The sequence below is a fragment of the Sinocyclocheilus anshuiensis genome, unplaced genomic scaffold (assembly GCF_001515605.1).
Source record: "Sinocyclocheilus anshuiensis isolate Anshui unplaced genomic scaffold, SAMN03320099.WGS_v1.1 scaffold144, whole genome shotgun sequence".
NCBI classification, from domain to species: Eukaryota; Metazoa; Chordata; class Actinopteri; order Cypriniformes; family Cyprinidae; genus Sinocyclocheilus; species Sinocyclocheilus anshuiensis.
The window spans coordinates 875,511-899,120 of NW_015555720.1; the positions used below are offsets into that span (position 1 = coordinate 875,511).

The 23,610-nt window shown below is 38.4% G+C and overlaps 2 protein-coding genes across 4 annotated transcripts in view; both read right to left on the reverse strand.

Annotated features, from left to right (window-relative positions):
* The window catches only part of LOC107672358 (uncharacterized serine/threonine-protein kinase SgK494-like), a 10,758-nt gene extending 6,712 nt beyond the window's left edge, over window positions 1–4,046 (reverse strand). The window contains exons 1-5 of the mRNA XM_016465517.1: window positions 3,843–4,046; window positions 2,253–2,501; window positions 1,222–1,305; window positions 1,049–1,117; window positions 742–811 (exon numbers count right to left, since the gene is read on the reverse strand). Coding sequence (XP_016321003.1) covers window positions 742–811; window positions 1,049–1,117; window positions 1,222–1,305; window positions 2,253–2,501; window positions 3,843–3,869 — 499 coding nt within the window. The 5' untranslated portion in view covers window positions 3,870–4,046. The remainder of the gene's footprint in view (window positions 1–741; window positions 812–1,048; window positions 1,118–1,221; window positions 1,306–2,252; window positions 2,502–3,842) is intronic.
* A 1,870-nt stretch (window positions 4,047–5,916) lies between these two features.
* Window positions 5,917–23,610, reverse strand: part of LOC107672385 (protein KIAA0100-like) — a 24,893-nt gene continuing 7,199 nt past the window's right edge. For all 3 annotated transcript variants that reach the window (XM_016465545.1, XM_016465543.1, XM_016465544.1), the window contains exons 14-40: window positions 22,362–22,549; window positions 21,974–22,238; window positions 21,638–21,843; window positions 18,225–19,263; window positions 17,134–17,325; window positions 16,846–17,048; window positions 16,640–16,758; window positions 16,328–16,551; window positions 15,962–16,152; window positions 15,413–15,512; window positions 15,132–15,331; window positions 14,570–14,867; window positions 14,228–14,385; window positions 13,933–14,139; window positions 13,747–13,846; window positions 12,549–12,731; window positions 12,334–12,455; window positions 12,089–12,244; window positions 11,837–11,958; window positions 11,563–11,743; window positions 11,363–11,449; window positions 9,166–9,276; window positions 8,935–9,070; window positions 8,341–8,462; window positions 8,047–8,148; window positions 6,613–6,747; window positions 5,917–6,502 (exon numbers count right to left, since the gene is read on the reverse strand). In XM_016465545.1, coding sequence (XP_016321031.1) covers window positions 6,317–6,502; window positions 6,613–6,747; window positions 8,047–8,148; window positions 8,341–8,462; window positions 8,935–9,070; window positions 9,166–9,276; window positions 11,363–11,449; window positions 11,563–11,743; window positions 11,837–11,958; window positions 12,089–12,244; window positions 12,334–12,455; window positions 12,549–12,731; window positions 13,747–13,846; window positions 13,933–14,139; window positions 14,228–14,385; window positions 14,570–14,867; window positions 15,132–15,331; window positions 15,413–15,512; window positions 15,962–16,152; window positions 16,328–16,551; window positions 16,640–16,758; window positions 16,846–17,048; window positions 17,134–17,325; window positions 18,225–19,263; window positions 21,638–21,843; window positions 21,974–22,238; window positions 22,362–22,549 — 5,333 coding nt within the window. In that variant the 3' untranslated portion in view covers window positions 5,917–6,316. The remainder of the gene's footprint in view (window positions 6,503–6,612; window positions 6,748–8,046; window positions 8,149–8,340; window positions 8,463–8,934; window positions 9,071–9,165; window positions 9,277–11,362; window positions 11,450–11,562; window positions 11,744–11,836; window positions 11,959–12,088; window positions 12,245–12,333; window positions 12,456–12,548; window positions 12,732–13,746; window positions 13,847–13,932; window positions 14,140–14,227; window positions 14,386–14,569; window positions 14,868–15,131; window positions 15,332–15,412; window positions 15,513–15,961; window positions 16,153–16,327; window positions 16,552–16,639; window positions 16,759–16,845; window positions 17,049–17,133; window positions 17,326–18,224; window positions 19,264–21,637; window positions 21,844–21,973; window positions 22,239–22,361; window positions 22,550–23,610) is intronic.

Consider the following 23,610-nt stretch of genomic DNA (forward strand, 5'->3'; position numbering starts at 1 on the left):
TATATAATCTGGAAAATATTTATGTAGTACATAATACTTATTTTCATTGTTAAAAACCATTTCACTGTGTAAGAAAAATGTGATAATATAATGACAGCATGCAAATGATCATTAATTAATTAGTATATTAATATATTAGCATTACAATATTACCTGGAAAATATTTGATATATAGTTGGTAATTAGGTTAATTAATATATTTGTAAAGTATATTTGTATAGCTATTTCATATAAAATATTACATTTACATATTCTTGGAGACAATATTGCCATAAATCCTTCAGTAAGCAAGCTAAAGATGACTGTGTAGAGGATAAATTCTTAAAAAGGTAAAATATAATACTGAAATGCTTTTTATATTAAATTTTTTTTTTTAAATATATAAAATATTTTTGTCAGTAGAATAAAATAATAATGTCAGGACTTCAGACCTGTCTTTAGAAAACAGAAAGAAAAACTAAGTAATGAAATTCAGTAAGTGTGTTATAAATTACATGTGTTATATTTGTGTGTGTGTGTCTGTGTGCGTGTATATACACACACACACACAAAAATATAATACATTTAATTTATATATTACATTAACGTTGTAAAAATACCTTACAGAATACATTTTATAACTTTTGTAATGTTCATTCTCTCAAAAGCCCTCTGGACACCCCAGTTTGAAGCCCCCTGCTTTAAAGCCAAGGAAAATAAGGAGCGGGACAGTGGGTATGTAATGTATGTGGTGTGACTCACTGATGAAGAGATTGCTCTGGCTCTGCCAACAGTCCCGGAGACTGAGGAGGAAAGGATGTCTGACTTGTCGCTACAATGTAACAGTTGACAACACAACATGAGATGGACGTGAGTGCAGGCGCTGAGAGGAAGTGGGAAGAAATCATAATGGCATGAGCAAAACAATTGAAGTATGAAATGTGTGCATGCTTATAGGGTATTGACTGAGAGGAAGTCAGCGTTGTCCATGTCTCACTGACCCGGTTAGAACCAGATCAGACGAGCCATAGCTGACACAGAGCGCAGAGAGCGGCGCAGTGTGACTTACTTGAATTATCACCTCCTCTTTGGACTGCTGGAGGACTCCATGTCTCAAAACCTCAGCTTTGGGTAAAACCTAACCAACAGTGACAGCAGAAATTCTGGAGCGTACCAAACAAAACACATTTTCCAAAAGGCAATAACATGACAGGAAATTCAGAACAAGGCAGAATAAGTCACCTTAATAGCATAGGTCTCATCTTTAGACATGTCCTTCACCTTCAGGATTGGACCAAACGAGCCTTTAGCTACAAAACCAAGAATCTGAGAAAAGAATCACTGATTAAAAAAGACAAACTAGTTTTAAATCACAGGATTTAAAGGGAGTGTAATGGTATTGAATGTGCACTTGTAGTGTACTTCAAATCTTAAAAGTAATTAAAAAAAATAAGTACATATAAAATGTAATAAAATGCCACCTGAGTGTCCTTAAAAAGAGTACACTGTCATGACTATTTCTTAACATACTTAAGTACACTTTTAAAAAGTGCACTTTGTAATGTAAAATTCAAGTACATTTTAAATAATTATATATTAATAACCTTTTGTTATGCTTTAAAGAAATACATTTATTTTGATGTGCTGACTAACATACTAAAGAAACAAACAAAAAAATTGTAAAATGTTAACATTTAAAGTAAATATATTATAAATTTCTCTCCAATTTACTAACTTCATTGCTATAAATGTGTAATTACAAATGTATTTAAATACCTGGCATACAAGTTTCAATAGAAATGACAATAAAGCATATTTTAGTTTACCATAAAAGCTTATCAATACATTCAGCAGTACAATAGAAGTAATTATGAAATTACATATAAAGATGCTTAAGTCCTAGTAATCAAAAAAGCGTTCCTAAGTTCAACTAATAACATTTAATATAAACTATGGTACATTTTCATTTCAATTAACATTACATCCAGTTCACACTTGAATACACTCTTTTAAAGCATATTACTCAAAATAAATTCTCTCTTTAAAAGTATGCTACTTTTTCATTTCAGACATTTCACCCAAAAATGAAAACTGTCAAACCTGTGTGTCTTTCATTTGTGGAACATTAAAGGTACATTCTTCAAAATGTCTCTTTTTGTGTTCCACCGAAGAAAGAAAGTCATACAGGTTTGACATGAGGGAGAGTAAATGATGACAATTTATATTTTTGGGTGATTTATGTGAGGATTTTATGACTTGTGGCAATGAACTACCTGTAAATGCTTATGCCCAGTAAACCTGTGAGGAAATTCCGGCAGGAAAATGGAAATAAAGCCCGGCAGTGTCCACTCTACACGAGGCCCCTCAGGGTTTGAGTCTGAGGGCCGAGATTGCTCAGAGACGGGGTATTCTCTGTGCTGGGCGCTGCGTCTAAATAGACTGTGATGAACAAGCTGAACCGGGAGAGACAGCGAGCCCTGATGACATGACAGGGATCTCCTCTTCACCAGCGATGCTGATTCCTGCAGCAAAGACGACATCATTCATAAAAACTATACAAAATCACAAACACTTATGATAACATATAGGCTAATGCTTAACCGATCACTAGCTAGTGTGCGTTCAAAGGTAAATATGCAATGGCCCCAAAAGACTACTAAAAGTTCACCTAAAAATAATCCTTCTGTCATCATTTACTCACACTCAAGCTGTTCCAAACCTGTATGAGTTTCTTTCTTCTGTTGAACATAAAAGAGGATATTTTGAAGAATGCTGGTAACCAAACATTTGACGGACCCCAGTGACTTGCATAGTAAGGGGGAAAAAATAAAGTCAATGGGCCATCAATTGTTTGTTTGGTTACACGCATTCTTCAAAATATCCTTTTATGTTCAACAAAAGAAAGAAACTCGTACAGCTTTGGAATAGCTTGAGTCTGAGTAAATGATGACAGAATTATCATTTTTGAGCGAATTACCGCTTTAATTTACATTTAAAATGGTCACACTTTATTTTAAGGTCCAATTCTCGTATTATCAAACCATTAACTACGACTTTTGCCTCAATAAACTACTAATTTGCAGCTTATTAATAGTTAGTTAGGGAGTTGTTAAATTTAGGTATTGGATAGGATTAGGAATGTAGAATATGGTCATGCAGAATATGTGCTATTAAACAGCCAATATGTTAATAATAATAGGCATGCTAATAAGCAACTAGTAAATAGTGAGAATTGGTCCATATACTAAGGTGTAACCTTTGAAATACCAGTTGCATTGCATTAAACAGCAAAATATAAAATCAAGTGGCATTTCATAAACTATGAAGTTATACACTGTCTAGTGTCAGTAGGCTAATTTTGTTACTGAAGGAAATTAATTAAATATGTCTTGGGAGCAAATTGTATAACAACACACGAATTAAAGCTGAATTTGTTTCCGGTGTTACCTCTTTTCATTCTTTTCTACGTTTTTCCATATTCTACGTTTGTAACTATCAATTTTGTGAATCGTTGTGTAATGTGATGTTATGCAGACTAATTTTGTGTGTAACGTTAGTTGTTTAACGTCTGTAAATATCAATACTGCATGGCAGTATTTTATCTGTTGTAAGCAATTCTTAAAACGGTAAACACATTTGACTGAATAACACGAGGAGACTAGGAACATCTTACGTGTCAATGTAATCTGAATTTAATCATGAAATTGCCTCATGAAATTGATATAGCCTCTATTTTAGTCCCATGAACCTGCAAAGCACAATCAATATTTCACTCAGACCGAGCCGTGTCCACACAGCGTTACTTTGAACAAACTCTGTTATTCATCAGTGTGAGGTGTTAATAGAACAGTAAACACTCTTACCTTATTTTTACTCCCGTCGCCGCCCATCACATTTTATCAACAAGAAATGAACGACACGCGAATTTCTTAAAAAACAAATCTACTCTCCCACAAAAGTCTGTCAATAAAAAGTGAATCCCACGTTACTTAGACCAGCTTTGCACACAAAATAACGCTGTTTCAGCACGCACATCAGTGTGCAAACCTTTGATACACATGCAGGAGCGCGAGACTCCGCCCCGCCTACTCATTAATATTTACACATAAACAAAGATCACGTTACAGCAATGCACTGCATGCTTCAGAAACGTCATAATTGATTGATTATGTAACTCTCATACTCACAGACGTGGCCTTCTTTTGTCTAGTAAGAGGCTTCTGTGAACGAGTGGAGAATCAATGTATTCGTAATAATGCACTGAAAGATAAAATACACCATTATCTCCAATTTTGTTAGCTACATGTGACTATTTTAATTATTCGCGTTTTATGCAAATCTTTATAATAAATTATGTGTGTGACTATTATTTCATGCTAGTATATCATGCACCTCTTAAGTCTAAAGTTTTCCATAACCTTTTATTTAAAACTTATATAACTTTTCTTTAAAATGATCCAATTACATTTGTTCTGACATCCTTATGAGTGATTATTGATGATTTACATAAAGTTTGAAAATAACTGAATTTTGAGGGCTCTTTGGGGCCTGCTTTTATTTTATTGACAAATATTAATTTATATGCTTGGTGACATTTAATACCTTCCATTATTTGTACAAAGAACAATACTAGGCCCATTGCCTGATACAGTGGGGGTAAAAATCTAAATAGTGCTCATTTTTTAAACATTCAGGCTGAAATGACATCTTTCACTTTTGAAGCTGACAAGCAAAAATCAGCAGCATCTCAGACATTATTGAAATGATACAGAAGATAACCACAGATACAAAAATATCAGAAAATACTTTGTGTAAAAAGTGCCATAGTGTTAAAATTACAAAGCATTAATCAGACAGGCTGCAAAAATGGCATAAAACAAGATGCTTCCCATGATGTCCAACTGTTCCACAGGCAGAAGATCCTCAGTCCCATTCGCTTTTGTATTGCACTATGTAGTTAGTACAGTAAAACAGTGGTCAGCTAACTAATATCATGTACAATTTAACATTGAGCTCAAATGGGGACAAATTCTTGATTTTTCACTAATTGTGGGATAATATGGGTTTCCAGTATATGTGAATTTCAGATTCTTCTAGCTTTTCCATTCTGGCCTACTAGAATCTCCTGATCCAGCAGGAAAGGTGTCACAATGCTCCTATACAAAGTATAGATGAACCGTTGAATTGTAGGACACTGTCTTGAGCTGTGAGGTTGTTATCCTACTTGAAGGGATAGTTCACCCAAAAATGAAAATTCTGTCATTAATTACTCACCCTCATGTCGTTCCAAACCCACAAGACCTTCGTTCATCTTCAGAACACAAATTAAGATATTTTTGATGAAATCCGAGAGCTCTCTGACCCTCCATAGACAGCAAACATACTACCATGATCAAGGTCCAGAAACGTAGCAAGGACATCGTTAAATGATGTCATGTGACATCAGTGCTTCAACTGTAATTTTACGAAGCTACAAGAATATTTTTTGTGCACAGAAAACAAAAATAATGACTTTATTCAACAATTCGTCTCCTCCTCGTCACCCTGGCACCATTTTGGAGAGCATCACATACAGCACCACGCGGAAACATTGTTTCATTAAGATCAAAGTGTAAACAACGTATCCGTGTGACACAGCTGACACAGAACAGCATTTGTTGTTTACGTTCAGTGGATACTCTCCGAAGTGGGACACGGAGGAGACGAACTGTTGAATAAAGTCATTATTTTTTTCTTTGCGCACAAAAAGTATTCTCGTTGCTTCGTAAAATTACGGTTGAACCGGCTGATTATTTTAACAATGTCCTTGCTACATTTCTGGACCTTGATCGTGGTAGATCCCTTGCTGTCTTTGCAGGGTCAGAAAGCTCTCGGATTTCATCAAAAATATCTTAATTTGTGTTCTGAAGATGAACAAAGGTCTTATGGGTTTGGAATGACATGAGGGCGAGTAATTAATGACAGAATTTTCATTTTTGGGTGAACTAACCCTTTAATAAAGATGATTTAATGCTGTATGTAGTTAATTTAAATATACTGAAATGATTTATGGCACAACAGGAGCACATAAAAACAATGTCAGGTGTACAGCACTCATAATAGACAGTAGAATGACAATCCCTTCTTCCATTGCAGGACCAGCACCTGCAGTCATGGCTTGACCATGGTGCTGGTTCCTGTGTCTACACCCAGCACGGACGTTTAAAGGCACCACTGGTGAAGAGGAGAGAGACCTCGGACTGGGTTTGGTTATCATCATCCGTCCCTTCTCCTGCGGACTGGGACACGGTAAAGTACAGCAGCGCTTCTTCAAGACCAGCATCGCTGTGAAGAAGCTTCACTTGCGGCGACTGAAGATGCTCTTTTTGCTGGAGCTCTTGTCGGCAGTGCTGAAGCCGATCAGAAGTCTTGCTTTCTCGTCTTCCACCTGCTGCTGGAGGCTGCTGTCCGTTTTCCCATCCGTCGCTTTACTTCGAGACTCTGAGCCTGAGGCAGGTTTCAACCGCAGCTTCTCCTTTATCATCTATTTATTTGGGACAAAAGTTTAACGAAATTTGAACAGAGGCTTACTACTACATTCTTACATGTAGTTTAAAGTTGAGTTTTTTGACTGAGGGGTTTACGAGTGATTACCTGTGCGACCAGAGCCTTACGACTGTCTCTCTTTACAGCCATAGCGAAGTCCAGCCAGGTCCAGGTGTTGTTATGATACTCCAGACAGGGCAGAACCAGGTTCAGATCCTTCCAGTCTACACTGCTCTTCTCTCCCTACAGATACACCACAAGAGAAATGCATACAGTCACACCAGGGCATGCAATGAATCGAATATTAACAACATATATTTGCAAAGACTTTGTTGAAAAACTTGGAGGTAAAACTTATAAACATTACAATGATTTTAATGTGCTTCTTACTTTTAGGTTTTCTAAAGGCAGTGTCATTTTATGATCACTCCTCATAGTGTAACTCAGATCTCTGAAATGGTGTTTGATTTGCGAATGCATTTTCTTTAAAGCATGATGAATAGATGAATAAAAATTACTTTTATTTGTTTATTTACTGAACAATAAAATAGTAAAAAAAACAGACTTTTACTGTATTTTAAAACATTTTTCTATTTTCTATTCTGTGTCGATTAATCTAATTAATCGCAAAATAAATTTGACTGTTAAAATACTCACAAAAGATTATTTAAAGCTATTTTTGTGTCAAATGAGAAAGTATCAAGTAGACATTACAAATTGTAGCTTTAGAAAGAAATAGCCAATGAAGGGATGCTAATACTGGTATTATACTTACAATTATATTAATTACATTATAATTATAATATATAATATAAATTTATATGTGCATTAAATTAGTAAAGTAAATGCATTTATGATGTTACAAAAGGTTGCTATTTCACATAAATGCTGTTCTTTTAAACTTTCTATTCATAAATTTATTTATTCATTTATTTATTTATTTATTCATTTTGAATGCCATGCCAGCATCAAGGCTATTTTCATGGCGATCTCTGAATAAATTATACAAGGTATACAATTAATAAAAGGTTATAAAAGACATTTCTTTCACATAAATGCTGTTCTTTTAAACTTTCTATTCATACATTTATTTATTCATTTATTTATTTATTTATTCATTTGAACGCCATGCCAGCATCAAGGCTATTTTCATGGCGATCTCTGAATAAATTATACAAGGTATACAATTTCTATTCATCAAAGAATAACGAAAAAATGAAAGAAATCAGTTTTGACAAAAATATTATGCAGCACAACTGTTTTCAAACTTTAAGGCATGTTTATAGAGCAGCAAATCAGCATATTAGAATGATTTCTGACGGATTATGTGACATGCGACTGGAGTACTAACTGCTGAAAATTCAGCTTTGCTATAACAAGAATAAATTATATTTTAAATTATATTCAAACAGTATTTTAAACTGTAATATATCACATTATTGCTGTTCTACTGTGACTTTGTAATTTAATTTGATAAATAAATACTGCCATGGTGAGCATAAGATGTGTCTTTTAGACTTTGAGCCTTCTGCCAGGACCAACCTTGTAACTGACGCAGAGGGGAACCTGAGGAATCTTGATGTAGATGAAAGAATTATTCATGGCTGCTCTTTCTTTCATCTTATCAATGTCATCAACGGGATGCTGAATGGAGAAGACATTTAGAGGTAAAAAAACTTTTATTTTATAATAATAAAACTCAATTAATGACTTGCATCTACAATATTACAATCATTCCAGAATGCAAATAATGATATGTAATTAATAAACTAAAAAAAACAAGAGGCAATACATATAATAAGTAGCCTAGACATTTTAATTGTAATAATATAATACCTCAGGTGGTTTGCGAAAAGACCTCCTGACACCAGCGGTTCGATTTAACCCTTGCGCCACCCCTTTCCCGGGTCCAAGCCCTCCTATGGAGTCTTCAGAGAGCTGCCTGGGTTTCACGACACCTGTGATTCAAGAAGAAAACAAGCCTTAGACACTCCACAATGCACATGAAGTCACCCTGAAGCCATACCAGACACAAAACCCTCCAATGTCAAAGGAGCGATGAGCTTTTAATAGCTCAGGATGGGCCATCAATGTGACCTAACATCAGCAGACAGCAATCTAATACCCTCACTAGAGCACAAAGGAAAAAAAAGAAATGGAGAAAAAAAAAAAAAATCAATGTAAACTGATATTGATCAGCATGGGCTGCACTATGGATGTCAGTACAGCGAGTTCAAAGAGTGGTTAAAACAGGAACGTAAAGACCAATTCTGGCTTTCTAGAGGATCAGCATTGTTTTCACTTCTTGTACTTGATGCATTCTAATTCTAATTTTGAATTATTTGCATTTGATGTGATTTTGAACAAAGTTGAATATCCCAGTTGTGGTGGGAAGGTCATGCTCATGACAAGAAAGAAAACTCCACAAACCTGTAGTAACCAATCTAAACTTGTCTTCTTCATCCCCAACTTCCTCTTCTTCCACATTTCTTCCAGGGAAGAAAAATCCCATCATCCTCTTGAAGAACTGGTACATGAGCTGAATGGTGAGTGGTACCACATTTACCTACAAATAAAAACAGAAAGAAGAGGACAGCTGTATGTGTGAATAGGATCCTCCAGTGTTATGATATAAACAAGAATGGATTTCATGATAGTGACCTCAAAGTGCTCTTTGACGGAAATCCCTCCCACCGGGGGGCGGACCTTACTGAAGATACGGAGGGCGAGCTGGCGTCCTGATTGGCAGGGGCTCTGAGGGCGCAAAACCACCTACAACACAGAACATGAGCAAAGTTTCACCCAAATAACTGAAGTACTTGTTTGTTGTGTTTGTTCAGATGCAAACCACGAAACAAAGGAAAATATGGACATGGCTGCATATCCTGCTGGTCAAAGCCAACTGAAAATGATTGGACAGATGTAAAAAAATAAAAAAAAAAAAAAAAAAGACAAAAGACGTAAAAGTGGAAGGCAATGCAACTAGCCTGCGATATCAAACTACAAGTGAGAATGTGGGTGAGTTTTGTCCAAACAGCAACATAAACTTTCTGAGCAGGCATATGTCTGGATGAGGACGAAGGTGTCGACTAACAAACATAGGATTTTACCCACTCCATACATACCCTTACATGCTGCACAAGAGAAACCAAGAGTTATAGGATTAACAAATAGTAGAGATGTGCAAAATGCTAAAATGTTCAAAATTAACTAGTTGTAGGTTGTCTGAATGACTAGTTGGAAGTCCTGTATAATTAGGCTGGTTTAGTGTCATGTTCACAAGACAATGGTCTAACGTTATTGTAAAATTTATTGTGAAAGCAGTGAATTTGCTAGTAAGGCAGTATTATGACGGCTGACAATAATCCATAATAATACTGATTATATCTGTAATTATGATGAAAATGTTTCAAATTAAAATAACCATAATCTCAATATCATTTACATGTACATTTACCTTGGATGTAAATATTGGAGTTAAAATGCTCAAAAATAAACCAACTAGATGACCCCCTAACTAATCAACTAGTTGGTTGTTTGACAACTAGTAAACTAGGCGACCATCAGGGGACAGCATGGTTTACAAGCCTACTAACTGTCACACGAGAATAATGTTCATGTTACTTTAAATATTACAGGCAAAATGCAAACTAATTGCCTAGTTGACCTCAAACTAACTAACTACTAACTAGTTGGCTGCTGGACAACTAATAAACTAGATGATCATCAGGGGACAGGACGGTCGAGTCTACTGGTTGTCAAACTAGAATATTGTCAACATTTCACTCTAAATTTCACAGCTAAAATGTTAACTACTTGGTTTGTTGACACCTCATTAATTGACTAGTTGGTTGTTGGATACATTAGTGACAGTAATTAAGTGGCAGGATGGTTCATCAAGGGACAGGATAGTTAACTGGTTGTCAAACCAGAATATAGTTAACACGTTACCGTAAATATTACAGCTAAAATGAGAACTACTCATTTAGTTGACCCCTAATTAACTGACTAGTTGGTTGTTAGACAAATTGACCATGAAGGGACAGCACAGTTTACAAGTCTACTATTTGTCAAACTAGAATATTGTTAACATGTTACCTTAAATATTACAGCTAAAATGAGAACTACTCATTTAGTTGACCCCTAATTGATTGACTAGTTGGTTGTTAGACAAATTAGGTGACTGTCAAGGAACAAGACGGTTGACAAGTCTACTTAGTTGTCAAACTAGAATGATGTTAGCATGTTACGCTAAAACTGTTTTTGTATATTATGTTTATTGTAGTATGTTCAAGTTCAATTGTCTAGTTTACCTCTAACTAATTGTTTGTTGGACAATTAAAACCAGTTAAACTCTGCGGACCCGGATACGGGTCCAAAATGACGTTAAAAATGTTTATGCTTCATTTACATAGCCTTCCTTATATGGTATCAGCCCATATATGGGTTCATTTGAACGCTTGGAGTGTCTTCTTTACAAAGAATACCATTCCTTTTGGTTTTTATATTCATAAAGCAGTAAAATTAAGCTTAGAAATGTATTCGTCCCACACACGAATTTCCGCCTAACCATTGCGAATAATTTTTACGAATTAGGCGAAAATACCAAAAAACGCACCGAGCTTAAGTGGTTTTAATAGACCGTCCTGCTCCCTCTCTAACAAACGGAACCCAAAAAAATCTACACACACGAAACCAGCCCCCTATGCAGGCTTCAGTTCAGACTGTTTAAACGTGTAAACAGCCACACAGAGACATTTGCAGAAGTTAGAGATTTTCAATGACACATCTCAACTGTCACATAGTTTAGTTATTTCCCCAACTTGGACATCCAGTGTGAATCATTAAGCAGCAGTACCTTGTACGCAGCATTGGGAAGCAGGTTATTCATGGTGAACCAGCCCAATTCCAGGAGATGTTCTGCTGTGTCATCAGACTTATTCAACTGTGGAAGAGAACATCATAGCATGGTCATATACACAGTAGCTAACGTTTTACCAATGATTAGCAAAGAACATTGAGCATATTCAACCAAAACCTCTGTCCTTGCAGACTCACCTTGCTGTAAATGAACCTCTGCAGTTCAAGTTCAGCTATACCCAGCTGTCCATCTTCTTCTGTGAGACACCAGCGTGCCTGAGCAAAGTAGAACTCAGTACGTCTCACAACGCTAACGTCTTCTGGGGGTTTACGCAGCTCCAGTTTGTTTGCTCTTTGCAGTTGGAAGTCCTTAAAACATCTGAGAGGAGGCAAAGGACTTTGATATATCCAACTGTTTTGAACTAATATTGCCAATGAATGATCAAATGCTAGAATTCTGCTAGTGACCAACCGGATGAGGATGTTGAGCTCCTCACTCTTCATCTGCATGTCCGTCTTCTCTTGGTTGAGCTGATTCTGCAGGCGCAGGTTGATGTCCGACAGGTCGTCTCCTCTGAACTCTTCTGACTGGGACTGTAAGAGTCAGATAAAAGGTCATTATGAAGGAACCTCAAAGTAGTCTGGAGGAAATGCCCTCATATGAAAAGCTATGCGGATGGCTGATGGTTCAGGTGAACTAAACTAACCGCAGATGTGCACTAACCCTCATATTGGAGTAGATCTGTTTCTCCAGGCAACGGATCTGAGCCAAATGCTGGCGTACCGCTTCCTGAAGGTGCAAGATACCGCTACGCTGCTCCTCAGGGTTGCTGGAGATCTCTAGCTGGAAACGCACACGCTGCTTCCTCTCACTGTGCTCCTAAACAAAGCAAAAGATCTGGCAGATCAGCAAACAACACAAGAACTCATTCCAGAATTGGTGTCCAGACAATTACAGTCAGTTTGAACCTTGCGCCGGGGTTCCACGTGGAGCAGCAGGTTATTGACTATGTCCAGGATCATGGAGTACTGCACTGGATTGGTGGAAATCTCCAGGTCATTGTGGATGAGGGTGAAAGTGTCGACTGCACCTGATATGTTCAGAGAGAAAGCAACAATAATATATTTCTGACAGAACAACTACCAGTCAACAGTCAGTTCCTGTTTTGCTTGAAGTCGCATACCAGCCTGTTTCTTTAAAAGGTCCTCCTTCTCATGGCGGTCACGGATCTCTGGCGGTTTGATGGAGGTGGCCAGTTCAGGGTCGATGTCGTGGCTGTACCCGATGTAGTACATGCGACAGCTACAGCGAGAGATGATACGCTGGACCTGCTGGGTCTCCTGCACTTGGGAAGGCTGGTTCCAATCTAAATCAGAGCAAGAAGAAACAAGTCAAATAAACTAGACTGTGGCTGCTGATTGGACGTGCAAAAGTTGCTGCCACGATGCTATATGGATGAGAGATGGGCCACTTGTAGAAAGATGAATGGGAGAAATTGTAATACTCAATGGCCTTGTCCCAAATGGAATCAGAAGCCCTCACGCTCTTCCCAGTCTACACTTTTGTGATGTAAATGTCTGCTGTGGAGCTCATCTTAGTGCGGCCTTGGCAGAAGAGTGCATCAACGGCACATAGAGTTCGTCCCCGAACTCAAATCGTAAATATCAAAACATGTTTGATATTTATGACTCTTGATCTAGCTGCCTCTGACGTGCCTCTGCCTCTGATCTCTCTAGTCACGTTTGATCTCGCGAGTCTCCGTGAGATCTCGAGTCACTGTGAAATCGTCCCTACAATCGACAAGTGTGTGGTCTCTCGGTCTGGTCAAATCATCTAGTGTGCGCATTCAGAGGATTATAAGGCTAAAAATCAGTTGAAACTGTCATCTTGTGTGTGGTCTCCCATGGTTTTAAAATCGGTTAAGATTTGAAATCGTCTATTGTGCGGCCAGCTTTAACAGACATGGACAAGAAGTGGTCTTTGTAAGTCTGCAAATGGATGTGCCATAGGCATTACCAAGATGTCTGTCGAAGGGACTTTTGATTTAAAGCAGGGGTGCCAAACTCAGTTCCTGGAGAACACAGTCCTGCAGAGTTTAGCTTCAACCCTAATTCAACGAACCTGATCCGGGTAATAAAGTCCTTCAGGATTATTTGTAAACTACAGGTATGCGTATTGGAGCAAACTCAAATTTACAAGACTGTGGCCCTCCAGAAGATGAGTTTGGCACCCCTGCTTTAAAGAGTCTTTGGGTGTTCTGAACATTTTTAACAAGCTGCTATGCAGTTGCCAGGATATTCTGTGGAGCTTCTAGGGCATTACAAGGTGGTCCATCCCAAGAGTTAAATGTTGTTATGAACTCAAGAGTTAAAACTGCACACCTGTGGTGGTGCTGACCATGCCTCCAACAGCCTGGCCACTCTCCATCAGCTCCAGGACTGAGTCCAGATTCCTCTGCCTGTGTTCCTCAATGTTCTTCACCTGTAGGTCCACAAAATGAGAACTGATTGCTATAATGCAATGTTTCATTGGTTATAAATGCATGATAACTGTACTTCTGAACCCACCTCCAGCCACAGCTGCCAGTCCTCCTGTTCAGAGGGGCTTTGCTCCATGGTGGCGAAGTACTGCATACCATCCAGCAGGCACGTCCAAGTGGTCTTCTGCTTGAGTGTGTCGTTGTACCAAGCAGGATGGTGTTCACACTGCAGTAATTGTGCCTTGGCAGCAGACACCAACACGCAGCCGGCAGTCTCAGTGCCTCGCAGCATCATCTGAACACCATGCACATGGGAAGATGTTTAGATCTGCTAAAACAGTACCTTGCACTACAGGTTACTGCTCTCAAAGCGGAATTCATACCTGACCGTTGACGAGCTCTATGAACCAGTTGCGGTTGTAAACGTCATCCGTCTGGCACGCGGCAATTCCACAGAGCTGGTCGCTCACTCCTGCGTCCTCTTCAGAGAAGACCACAAACTTATCGGTCTCCTCAATAAGCTTCTGTAGCATGGACGTTCCTAAAAAGGACCAGAAAAACACATCAACTGGGGCAAAGAAAGCCTTGGTACACTGAAGACTGATCATTTCCAAATAGCAAAAATTTGATTAGTCTGGACAAAAAAAACAAAAACAAAAAAAAACAGGCAAATGAGCTACAATATACATCAGATTTTTAGGCCTACAGTCACAAGAAGAGCCTACCTTCATTCTGACTCTTCTCTGGGCGAGTGGTTGTGGTGATGACTGGTGTAGCAGGACCGGTGTTGGAGGAGTAGCTGGACATGGAGCGTTTCAGCTTTTTCGTCTGCACCTGGGTGTCGATCCGCAGACCCTTCAGAGCCTCGGTGGACAGGTTTCTCTTGAGCACGGCTGCTTTCTTATAACCGTCGTACAAACCAAAGGCAATATTCCGGTTGGTGGTGGTCCAAGAAGCCCTCAGGTCCACCAAACACAACTTGTGCGTGTAGGAAGCATTGCTCTCGTCTTTTGAGTTTACTTCCTGAGACAATTAATGCAGATATATTGTTGGTTTGTCAATTAGTAAAGGCGTTAATTTTATATTAAATAATAAATAGCAACATTTTATTTCTTGTAGATAAATTAAAAAGGTGAAGAGCTTGAAAAAAGTCTGCACACTTTTGTGAAACAAGGCAAACGTTTCGGTCACATGTTGACCATTTTCAATGCCAAGCTAACCTTCAATGCCAAGCTTGTAGATAAATTATCAATTGGTGTCTCTCAAATGCAATTTGAGATGCCTTACCTCCTCTATGCGGTTGCTCTGTCTCTGGTAGCTGAGTGAGGACAGGCTGAGCAGGTGGGTCTTCTTCACCTGGGCATTGATCTGGTGGTCAGCTGTCTCATCCCATGTGGAGGCCATGAGGTGCACGGTGACCAGAGAGAGCTCGCTCACCATCTGAGTAACGTTCCACTCGGAGATCAGTCGTCTCATCACAGTGCCAGCTGTAAAACATGCATCGATCATTTCAGCAGAACATTTCAATGTCAAGTGGAGAGGGCGACTGAGGATGTTTGCTCTCTCACCCTGTGGGATGAGCCTCTGTGCTCCTCTGGTGAAGACATGACCTTTACTGCACTCCACCTGAATGCCCCTCTGCTGAGCAAATGATGCCCAGTAATGGACCTGCACAGGAACATTTGAACCTTGCATATATTTCATCACAATTACAAAAAAATATTTCCAATATGACAAAAGATCCTTTGAATGATAAGAATACACTATTTTATGAGGGTGAATGATCTATATAGATACACAAGCTTATAAAATATAAATTATATTTTATTATATAATTATAAAATAATTAAATAAACATACACGAAATAAAATAATAAATTACGCATAAATACAAAATTATTAAAATTATTATTAATATTAAATATTTATTATTAGTATTATTAGTATTATTATTAATAAAAATAATAATAATAATAAACAACAGTTTGGCTTCAGCTATATATCATTGAGCATCAGCACGAAGACAAGTTAGAAATTAACAAATTAACTAAATTAACTAATTAAATTTAAAAAAAGGAGGCAGGCCTAAAATATGGTGTGACAGAATCAGGTGTCACCTGTAGCTGTGGAAAAGATGCAGTATAGGACATCTGTTTGTAGTGCTGGCCGAGCTTCCTGCGGATGGGTCTGAGGCTGTGGAAGAGCTTGCCTCTGCAGATGGGCCGGGACACGCTGGTCCACGTGGCCCAGAAGTTCTGCATCCAGCGCAGGGTGCTGCTGTAGAGGAGGATTCTGGGCTGACTGGGCTCTGAGAGAAAACACAAACAAAAGCCTTTAAAACCAGAGCTGAAATGACCTTCAAGCCTGGAATACACTACATGACTTTTGCCCCGATTTTTATTCTGGACGACGCTAGTTGCTGCTCCGATTTTAAAAGTTGCATAGCCTTTATCAGCATTTAGAAAAAAGGCTATAGTTCTAACCTTTGCCACAGTGCTGGTCGAGGTCCATGGTGATGGAGAGGTTGAGGTTTTCAGAGCGGAAGGCCCTGTAGGAGTCGTGTGGCTGGCCTGAGGTGACATCCGCAATGCTCTCCACAGCACAGAGCATTACGGCATGGTGGTCATGTGGATTACCATGGCATAACCATTGGAGGTCAAGGGTCATACAAAGGCTCGGGAGGTGCAGGAAGCAGATATCATCATACCTGTAGAGGAACAGACCAGACAGATTTAAATAATCAAACTCAATTCAAAATGTCACATTGTAATGCAATGCAACTACTAATCATGTACTTGGAGGCTGTTCTAACGTTGACGTCCAGGTCACCCTTGAAGACAAACTGCCCAGGATTCCAGTCAAAGTTCAGCTTGATCCACTCCCAGTGCAGGTTCTCCGTGGTGTTGTACGGGTCCTACGCAAAAAAAGCATTATAGTTAGCATTAGATATTTAAAAGTATAAGCTGTTTTTAGCAAGGAGCCTGGGTGTGTTTGTTAGTACCTCAGTAGCGAGCTGATGCAGGTTGGCCTGTTCGATGTCCATCACCCAGTGGCCATGCAGAAGAAGTCTGCTTTTATCCCACCAGGTCAGAAGGGGGGATGGGTCAGCTGTGGGTTTGGTCAGTAAATCAACAGCCTGGCCAATCAGCGTCCAAGCAGGATCCCAGCACGGCCCCCACACAATAGTGTAGAGGAAAATATTTGCTATACGAACAATTAGACCGGTTGAGTCACATTGTTGCAATATCACATTACAGACTTACGAGATCAAGAGAGTGTTGTGACTCACAATGGATGTCGTAGTAGAACTTAAGTGGTGGCATATTCCTGTAAACGGTCACATCACCCCATGGCTGGCCGAGTTGGACCACCTGTTTGCGCTTTGCTCTCAGCTGCCCGTCCTGCTCGGTGCCCATCAGACGTCCCGACAGCGACCATTCTCTGATCTCAAACAAGTAACGAGGATAGTCCCGGATTCGCACTGAACAACACAGGAAACAAGAATGCTAGTCATCATGGACTCTCATAAGTGACAAAAAATAGCACTTTGTACATGTAGCACTCAGCAAACAACACTTAAACTTGATTCTAATAGAGTTTGATATTAGCATGTTGCTATGCTAAAAGCTCAATACTCTAATAAGTATAAAAAAAATACAAGGGCACAAACATTGAGTCAATTCTGAATTAAACTGAAGCAATTTTAACAACACCTTTCAGTATTGAATTAATTTGCATTTATTTTGTCGGCCATCTTGGATGCATTTTTTTCCCCACCACGCTAGTGAAATAAATTCAAACTACTTAGGAAAAAGAGAGAAAAAAAAAAAGCACATAACAAAATTACTAAAAATTAACTAAATTATTTTTAGGCTCCAGCTAAATTAGCTATTCTTTCAGCTCCATCTAAATAAGCTATTCTTAGCATTAGCACAATCGGTTAACTTGAAATGATGTCTAGGTAAGGAGTTTACGGTGTTTGGAACAGATGTGTCAGATTACTTACAGTAAAAATTCCCTAACTAACAAATCAAGCATCATTTATTGGATTATGTATTAAAGCAGGGGTGTGCAATCATGGTCCTTGAAGGCCACTGTCCTGTATAGTTTAGCCCCATCCTCAAATAAACCACCTAATCATGTTCTTCCGGACTACTAGAAACTTCCAGGTACATTTATATTTATACATTATATTTATCCAAAGCAACTTACATTGCAATTAAGGTATACATTTGATCAGTTTGCATTCCATGGGAATCAAACCCATGACCTTGGTGTTGCAAGCCTCTACTGGAACTTCAGGAAAGGTGTGTTGTGGCAAGTTGGAGCCAAACTCTGCAGGACATTGAACATCCCTGTATTTAAGTACACTTGACTTACCCAGAAATGCATTAAGCTTGAATTTAAAAGCACGGCACCACTGGATCACCAGCTGCAGGCCGTCTCTGGGGAAGGGGCTGATGCCATCGATGTCCCGCAGCTGCTCTCGAATCCGCTCAGGCCCGTGCAACGACTGATCCGCAAGCGCCACCAGCTCCAAATCTGACACCGTCCAGGTGAGCAGGGACTTGCGCATGGGCGTGTTGGCGTACAGCCGCTTGGACCGCTGAATGTAGATCTCGATGTGCTTGCGCTCAAGGGAGGTGTAGAGCTCCTCGATCTTACGGGCTGGCAGGAGCTCGCCATGCTGCTTGCGTAGGTCGGCCACTTTCTTGTTCAGCAGCTGCAGGCGCTTGGAGCTTTCCTTGCTTTCGTCCTTCATTAGCTCGTAATTGTCGCGTAGTTTGATCTCAAAGACATCGTCCAGGAACACAAAGGAGAACTGGTTGATGCGGACCAGTAGGTCCGGCAGAAGGCGACAAGGTTCTATCGACTCTGTTCCACTGCTGTGTAGGGTCTTCAGCCACTTCTGCACGCTGATGGCCTTATCGAAAGTATCGGAGAAGTTGTACTGGTAAGGGAACTCGATGGCAAGGTTGGGTGCAGTGAAGAGCCAAGTGCGATTGCGAGATGTTTGGAGGAAAGGGAATTGAGATCTGTGCTGTTGCATCACCTCAAGCTCATCCAGCATCTGCACCTCGGCTCCAGAAAAGGAGAAGATGTCGTTGCCATCAAAGCTGAACACCAAATGAGGAGTTTTCATCAGCACGGCTCCAGGCCGTTTGGAGAGCGACAGTGCTTCTGCACTGAAGGTGATGAAGTGTGTCTCAGCCACATGGGCGGTGAGCCGTGTACTTGCCAACTCTACACAAACTAACCGGCCAGATGAAGAGGCTGCAGACTCTGTTCCATCCTTCTGTTGTAGCCTTAGAGATTCAGACAGCACCTTCCAATAGCTTTGGCTCTCTGTGATGTGCTGATACAAAAACATGTGATCCAATGTTGTCCACTGCACTGTTAAAGCGTTTTCACTCCGCACCTGATCAGATGATGATGGGAGGAAATAAAATCAAGATGTGGTTAAAGCTGGCATGAAATGGAAACTATGATCATGTTTTCTTCTCTATTGTAATGTGTATTTAAGTAAAATGAATAAGATGAAAAATGAATTTTGTCCATCAAGAATTGATTGGAACGTTGATGTTTGCTAATTGCTGTGACCTCATGAGTGACAGGTTGATGGAGGGAAGGGATTATTATCCTTCCCTTGTGCTGGTGCACGTCATCAGAGAAGAGATATTACAGCAAGGAGTAGGAGGAGAAGTACATTTTTTGATTAAAGATTACGAGGGCAATTGAATTTGAAACAAATACTTTAATCTAAGTAATGTTTGCGGAATACAAGTCTAAAATGTACTGACTTACAGTTGTGGTCAAAATTTTACATACACTCAAAAACATACAGTCACTGTTGGAAAGGGTTCAAATACGCAAAAGATGCTGGAAAACCAAAGAATTTGCGGTATCTGAAGGATTTTTCTGAAGAACAGCAGGCAGTTTAACTGTTCAGGACAAACAGAAAAAAAAATGCTGCGGATCTTATTCAGGTCAGTAGTAAATAAAAAATAACATGCATTTTGTATGATCCCTCTTATTTTGGTAAAATAACTAACATTTTGCAGATACTGCAAAGTGTATATAAAATTTTGAACACAACTGTATATTCCAAAGCGACTTTTATAATCCAATTAAAATCAAGTGTGCAAAACATGTGCAAAGCACAGACATTTAGCTTCATGTCGAATGAGAAAGGTACATGATTAATCTGTATAGCATATTTCCCACGTCAATACTTTTTCTTTTGTTTTGCTTCAGAATTTGTTTAGGCTTGGCCTTTATAATTAATGCCACACTAATTTAGGTTTGTTTTATACTTTTATTTTAAATCCCCGTTATGTTCTAAATACAGGGTTCCCACTCTTTCATGAACACCAGATTCAAGGACTTTCAAGGACTTTTTCAAGCACCATTTATTTTATATCAAGCACCTATCAAATTCACACCCCAGCATATGTAGTGTCATGAAAGACCTTACATTACTTAACATTTCACTTACACTTAACATTTACATAAAAAATTTCAGAGTAATAATGTTTTGAATGTGTAGGTTTCATAAATTTAGACCGTTTTGAGCAGTCGTGTTCAAAGGAATTTAATGAAATCCACTGAAGTCAGTACTGGTAATATTCAAATTCAATTTCTAAAATATTGATTAAAATATGCATCAAACTGATCTTTGCTGTAGTTCTTGTACAAGATTTAAATTTGAAAGAATTTCTAAATTTTTAAATGAATAAAAAATGGTTAAATGTTGTAATAACTTGGTAAAACCTGTTAACATTAAAAATTTGCACATTCACTCAAAAGATTTTTTTAAACGGAAGAAGGAAAAACTCAGTTTATAAAAATACACGTGTACATGGCCTTATTTTAACTAAAAAAGAAAGTAAATGGTAAATAATAAAATAAGAATATTGTGCTATTGATTCATGACAATCAATAGCACAAACAAAAACAATAACAAGAAATATTTTCAGTTAGGTCTAACTATAATCTATACTCAACTGTAAAATAACACTGGATAGTCTTCACTGTATAATGAAAGGAAATAGCGCCATAAACAAAATTTATTTCAAATTTAATTCAAGCACTTTCAAGGACCTATGTTTGTTTTCAAGTACTTTCCAGGCCTTGAATCCATATGTCTGAAATTCAAGTACTTTCAAGTACTTTCAAGAAGCGTGGGAACCCTGTAAATACCATTAAATTTAAAGGATTTTTTGTGAATTGTGGGGAACTAAAATACACGTTTATAAAGTTTTGAAAATGTTCATTTTATTGTTCTCTCAAAAATTGAATTTTTATCTGGTATGACTTACAGATAAACACTACAACAACCCTTTAAAAAAAATGTTTACATTTAATTTCTTGGTGATTTAAACAGGAATGTGCATTCTGTAACTACATTTTGATTCATTTGGTTGTGCTCAATCTTCCTGCTTTTTTTCCAGCAAGAATGCATCTTGTGTTGAGTACTGGACTGAAAGTCACGATTATAGTGTTGACACAAATTACTGTCCTCTTCTAAGCAACTGGATCACAAGTTATGACCCAATTCCCCATACCAAATCAAAATTAAAAACAAGGCCTCATTGTGACCAGACTGCAGTAAAATATGCAAAGTCCAAAAATTTTAATCTTAGTTTTGGACCCTGCTATAATTGTTAATGGAATTCGATATGAAGTGATCAATCATTGCAGTCACTTACAACCACACCTAGTGGTCATGGCCTGTAATACTTGATCCTAGGTGATGGAAGTCATGACAGCTGTGTGTAGAAGCAGTGTAGTACCTCCAGACTACGGCCGCTGATGTGGTAGGAGACAGTAAACGCTGTTAGGGTCAGGATGGGGTTGGGAGTTTGGGCGGCTGGGCAGCAGGGCTCTATACTCTCAGTGAGGGCCTTCACCACAGCCAAAGAAACACCTTGGACAGAAACATTCGAATTCTCCCCCGATCCTTCAGCTTCCACTGTGTCCACCCTCAATGCAACAGCCCCTTTAATGCAACACAGAAAAACAAACTCTCAGGCACTGAAACAAACTAACATGTACTGCGTAACTTTTTGGATACAAGGAAGAAAAACAAGAGTTTAACTGGTATTTTAAGGGCTTCTTTTAGTTCCCACCTGCCACATTGGAGAGTGTGAATGTGTTTACATCCTCAAGATTGAGTTTAAACTTAAAGAGAGGTGGTAGACGGGTTGAAGGCTTTTCTGGAGTGGAATGTGAGGAGACGTTCTCTGCTTTGTCCAATTTGAGAACGTAGAACAGACGTGACAGACACAGAGTGCAGGTCTCGGACACTTCCAGCTGCAGGCCTTTCAGACTGGACTCCATACAAGCGCTCCCAGAAGGGCTGGAGTTCACCGTCCTCGACGAACTATAGCTGCCCTGTGGGCGAATTCATTAAAAAGGGCGTAATGTAAAGCCAAATGGTTATTATTAAAAAAATATAGCCCATCTTTCATGATAAATAATAACTTACTACATAAATGCAATGCATATTGATTTTACCTGCAGTGTGAGAGAGTCTAGGATAAGGGCTTCCCCCCAGACATGTTTTCCAGCTGGGTGAGGAGCCTGCTGGATATGGGAACCCTGGCCCACACGCCACCAGAAATGATCCAGGGACAGAGAGGCTTTCTCAGTCACAGTCAGACTCTTCACGTCATCCTCTTCTGAGCCCAACAAGTGCTGCAGTTCTGAGAGACACACCAGATTCAGTCACACATCACAGCAGAGACACGTTTGAACTGAAGTGTTCCATCAATTCTATTTTACCAGAAGTTGACCAAAAAAGGAAACCGCACTTTATTCATTTTGAAAAGATAATTTAGTTATTGTGACTCCATTCAGTGTTGATATTATTAACTCTTTCCCCGCCATTGAGGAGACGAGTTTTTATGGCTTTCCGTGTTTTCACTGTTATACACTCGGGGGCGCTATTACGCATCTTCTGAACGAGTACAAAACCTCCCGAACAAAAACACACGTGAACAGGACAGCCAAACGAGCGATCTCTTACGTAAACAGATGCATATGAAAAATAACGCGATCATCAGCATATAAATGAAAACTGCTTTGGAGGTGTTGATGGAAGCGATTTACTGGATTTATGCTTTGATAATTGTACTGAATATTATCCAGATCAAAAATGCTGGCGGGGAAAGAGTTAACTAAAACAATTAAACTAGTTTTTGTATAATTGAAAAAGTTTAAACAAATTATAAATATTAGAATATTTATTTTTAAAAACTCAATGAAATGTTGGATTGGCGACTAAGTAAAAAATGTTACAGCTGAAGCACTAAAATGATTACAACTAAAATTGAAATAATTAAAGCTAAACAGAAATATTTAAATTAATGAATAAACCTGACAAAAGCACATAAAATGACTAAAACTAGCTTTTAAACAATTAAAAAAAAAAATGTAATTCAAAATATTAAAAATACTATAATAGTATTTAAATAATACTACAATAACACTGCCTACAGTACACTGACAAGGCAAAGTGACATTTAGATAATTAAATTATTATAATAAATATTTGTATATATTATAATAATATTTTACAGCAAGAACATATTTTAATATTGATAATAATATTAACAATATTAAATATTACATTATGAATTGTGTATTTTTAATAAAATAATGTCCTAATTATATATCAATGTAATTAAAGAAATGAATTAATGCCACAGTCAATGTGATTTTCCTGTGCAGATCAGTGTCACAAAATATTTTTTGGCCTTTGAAA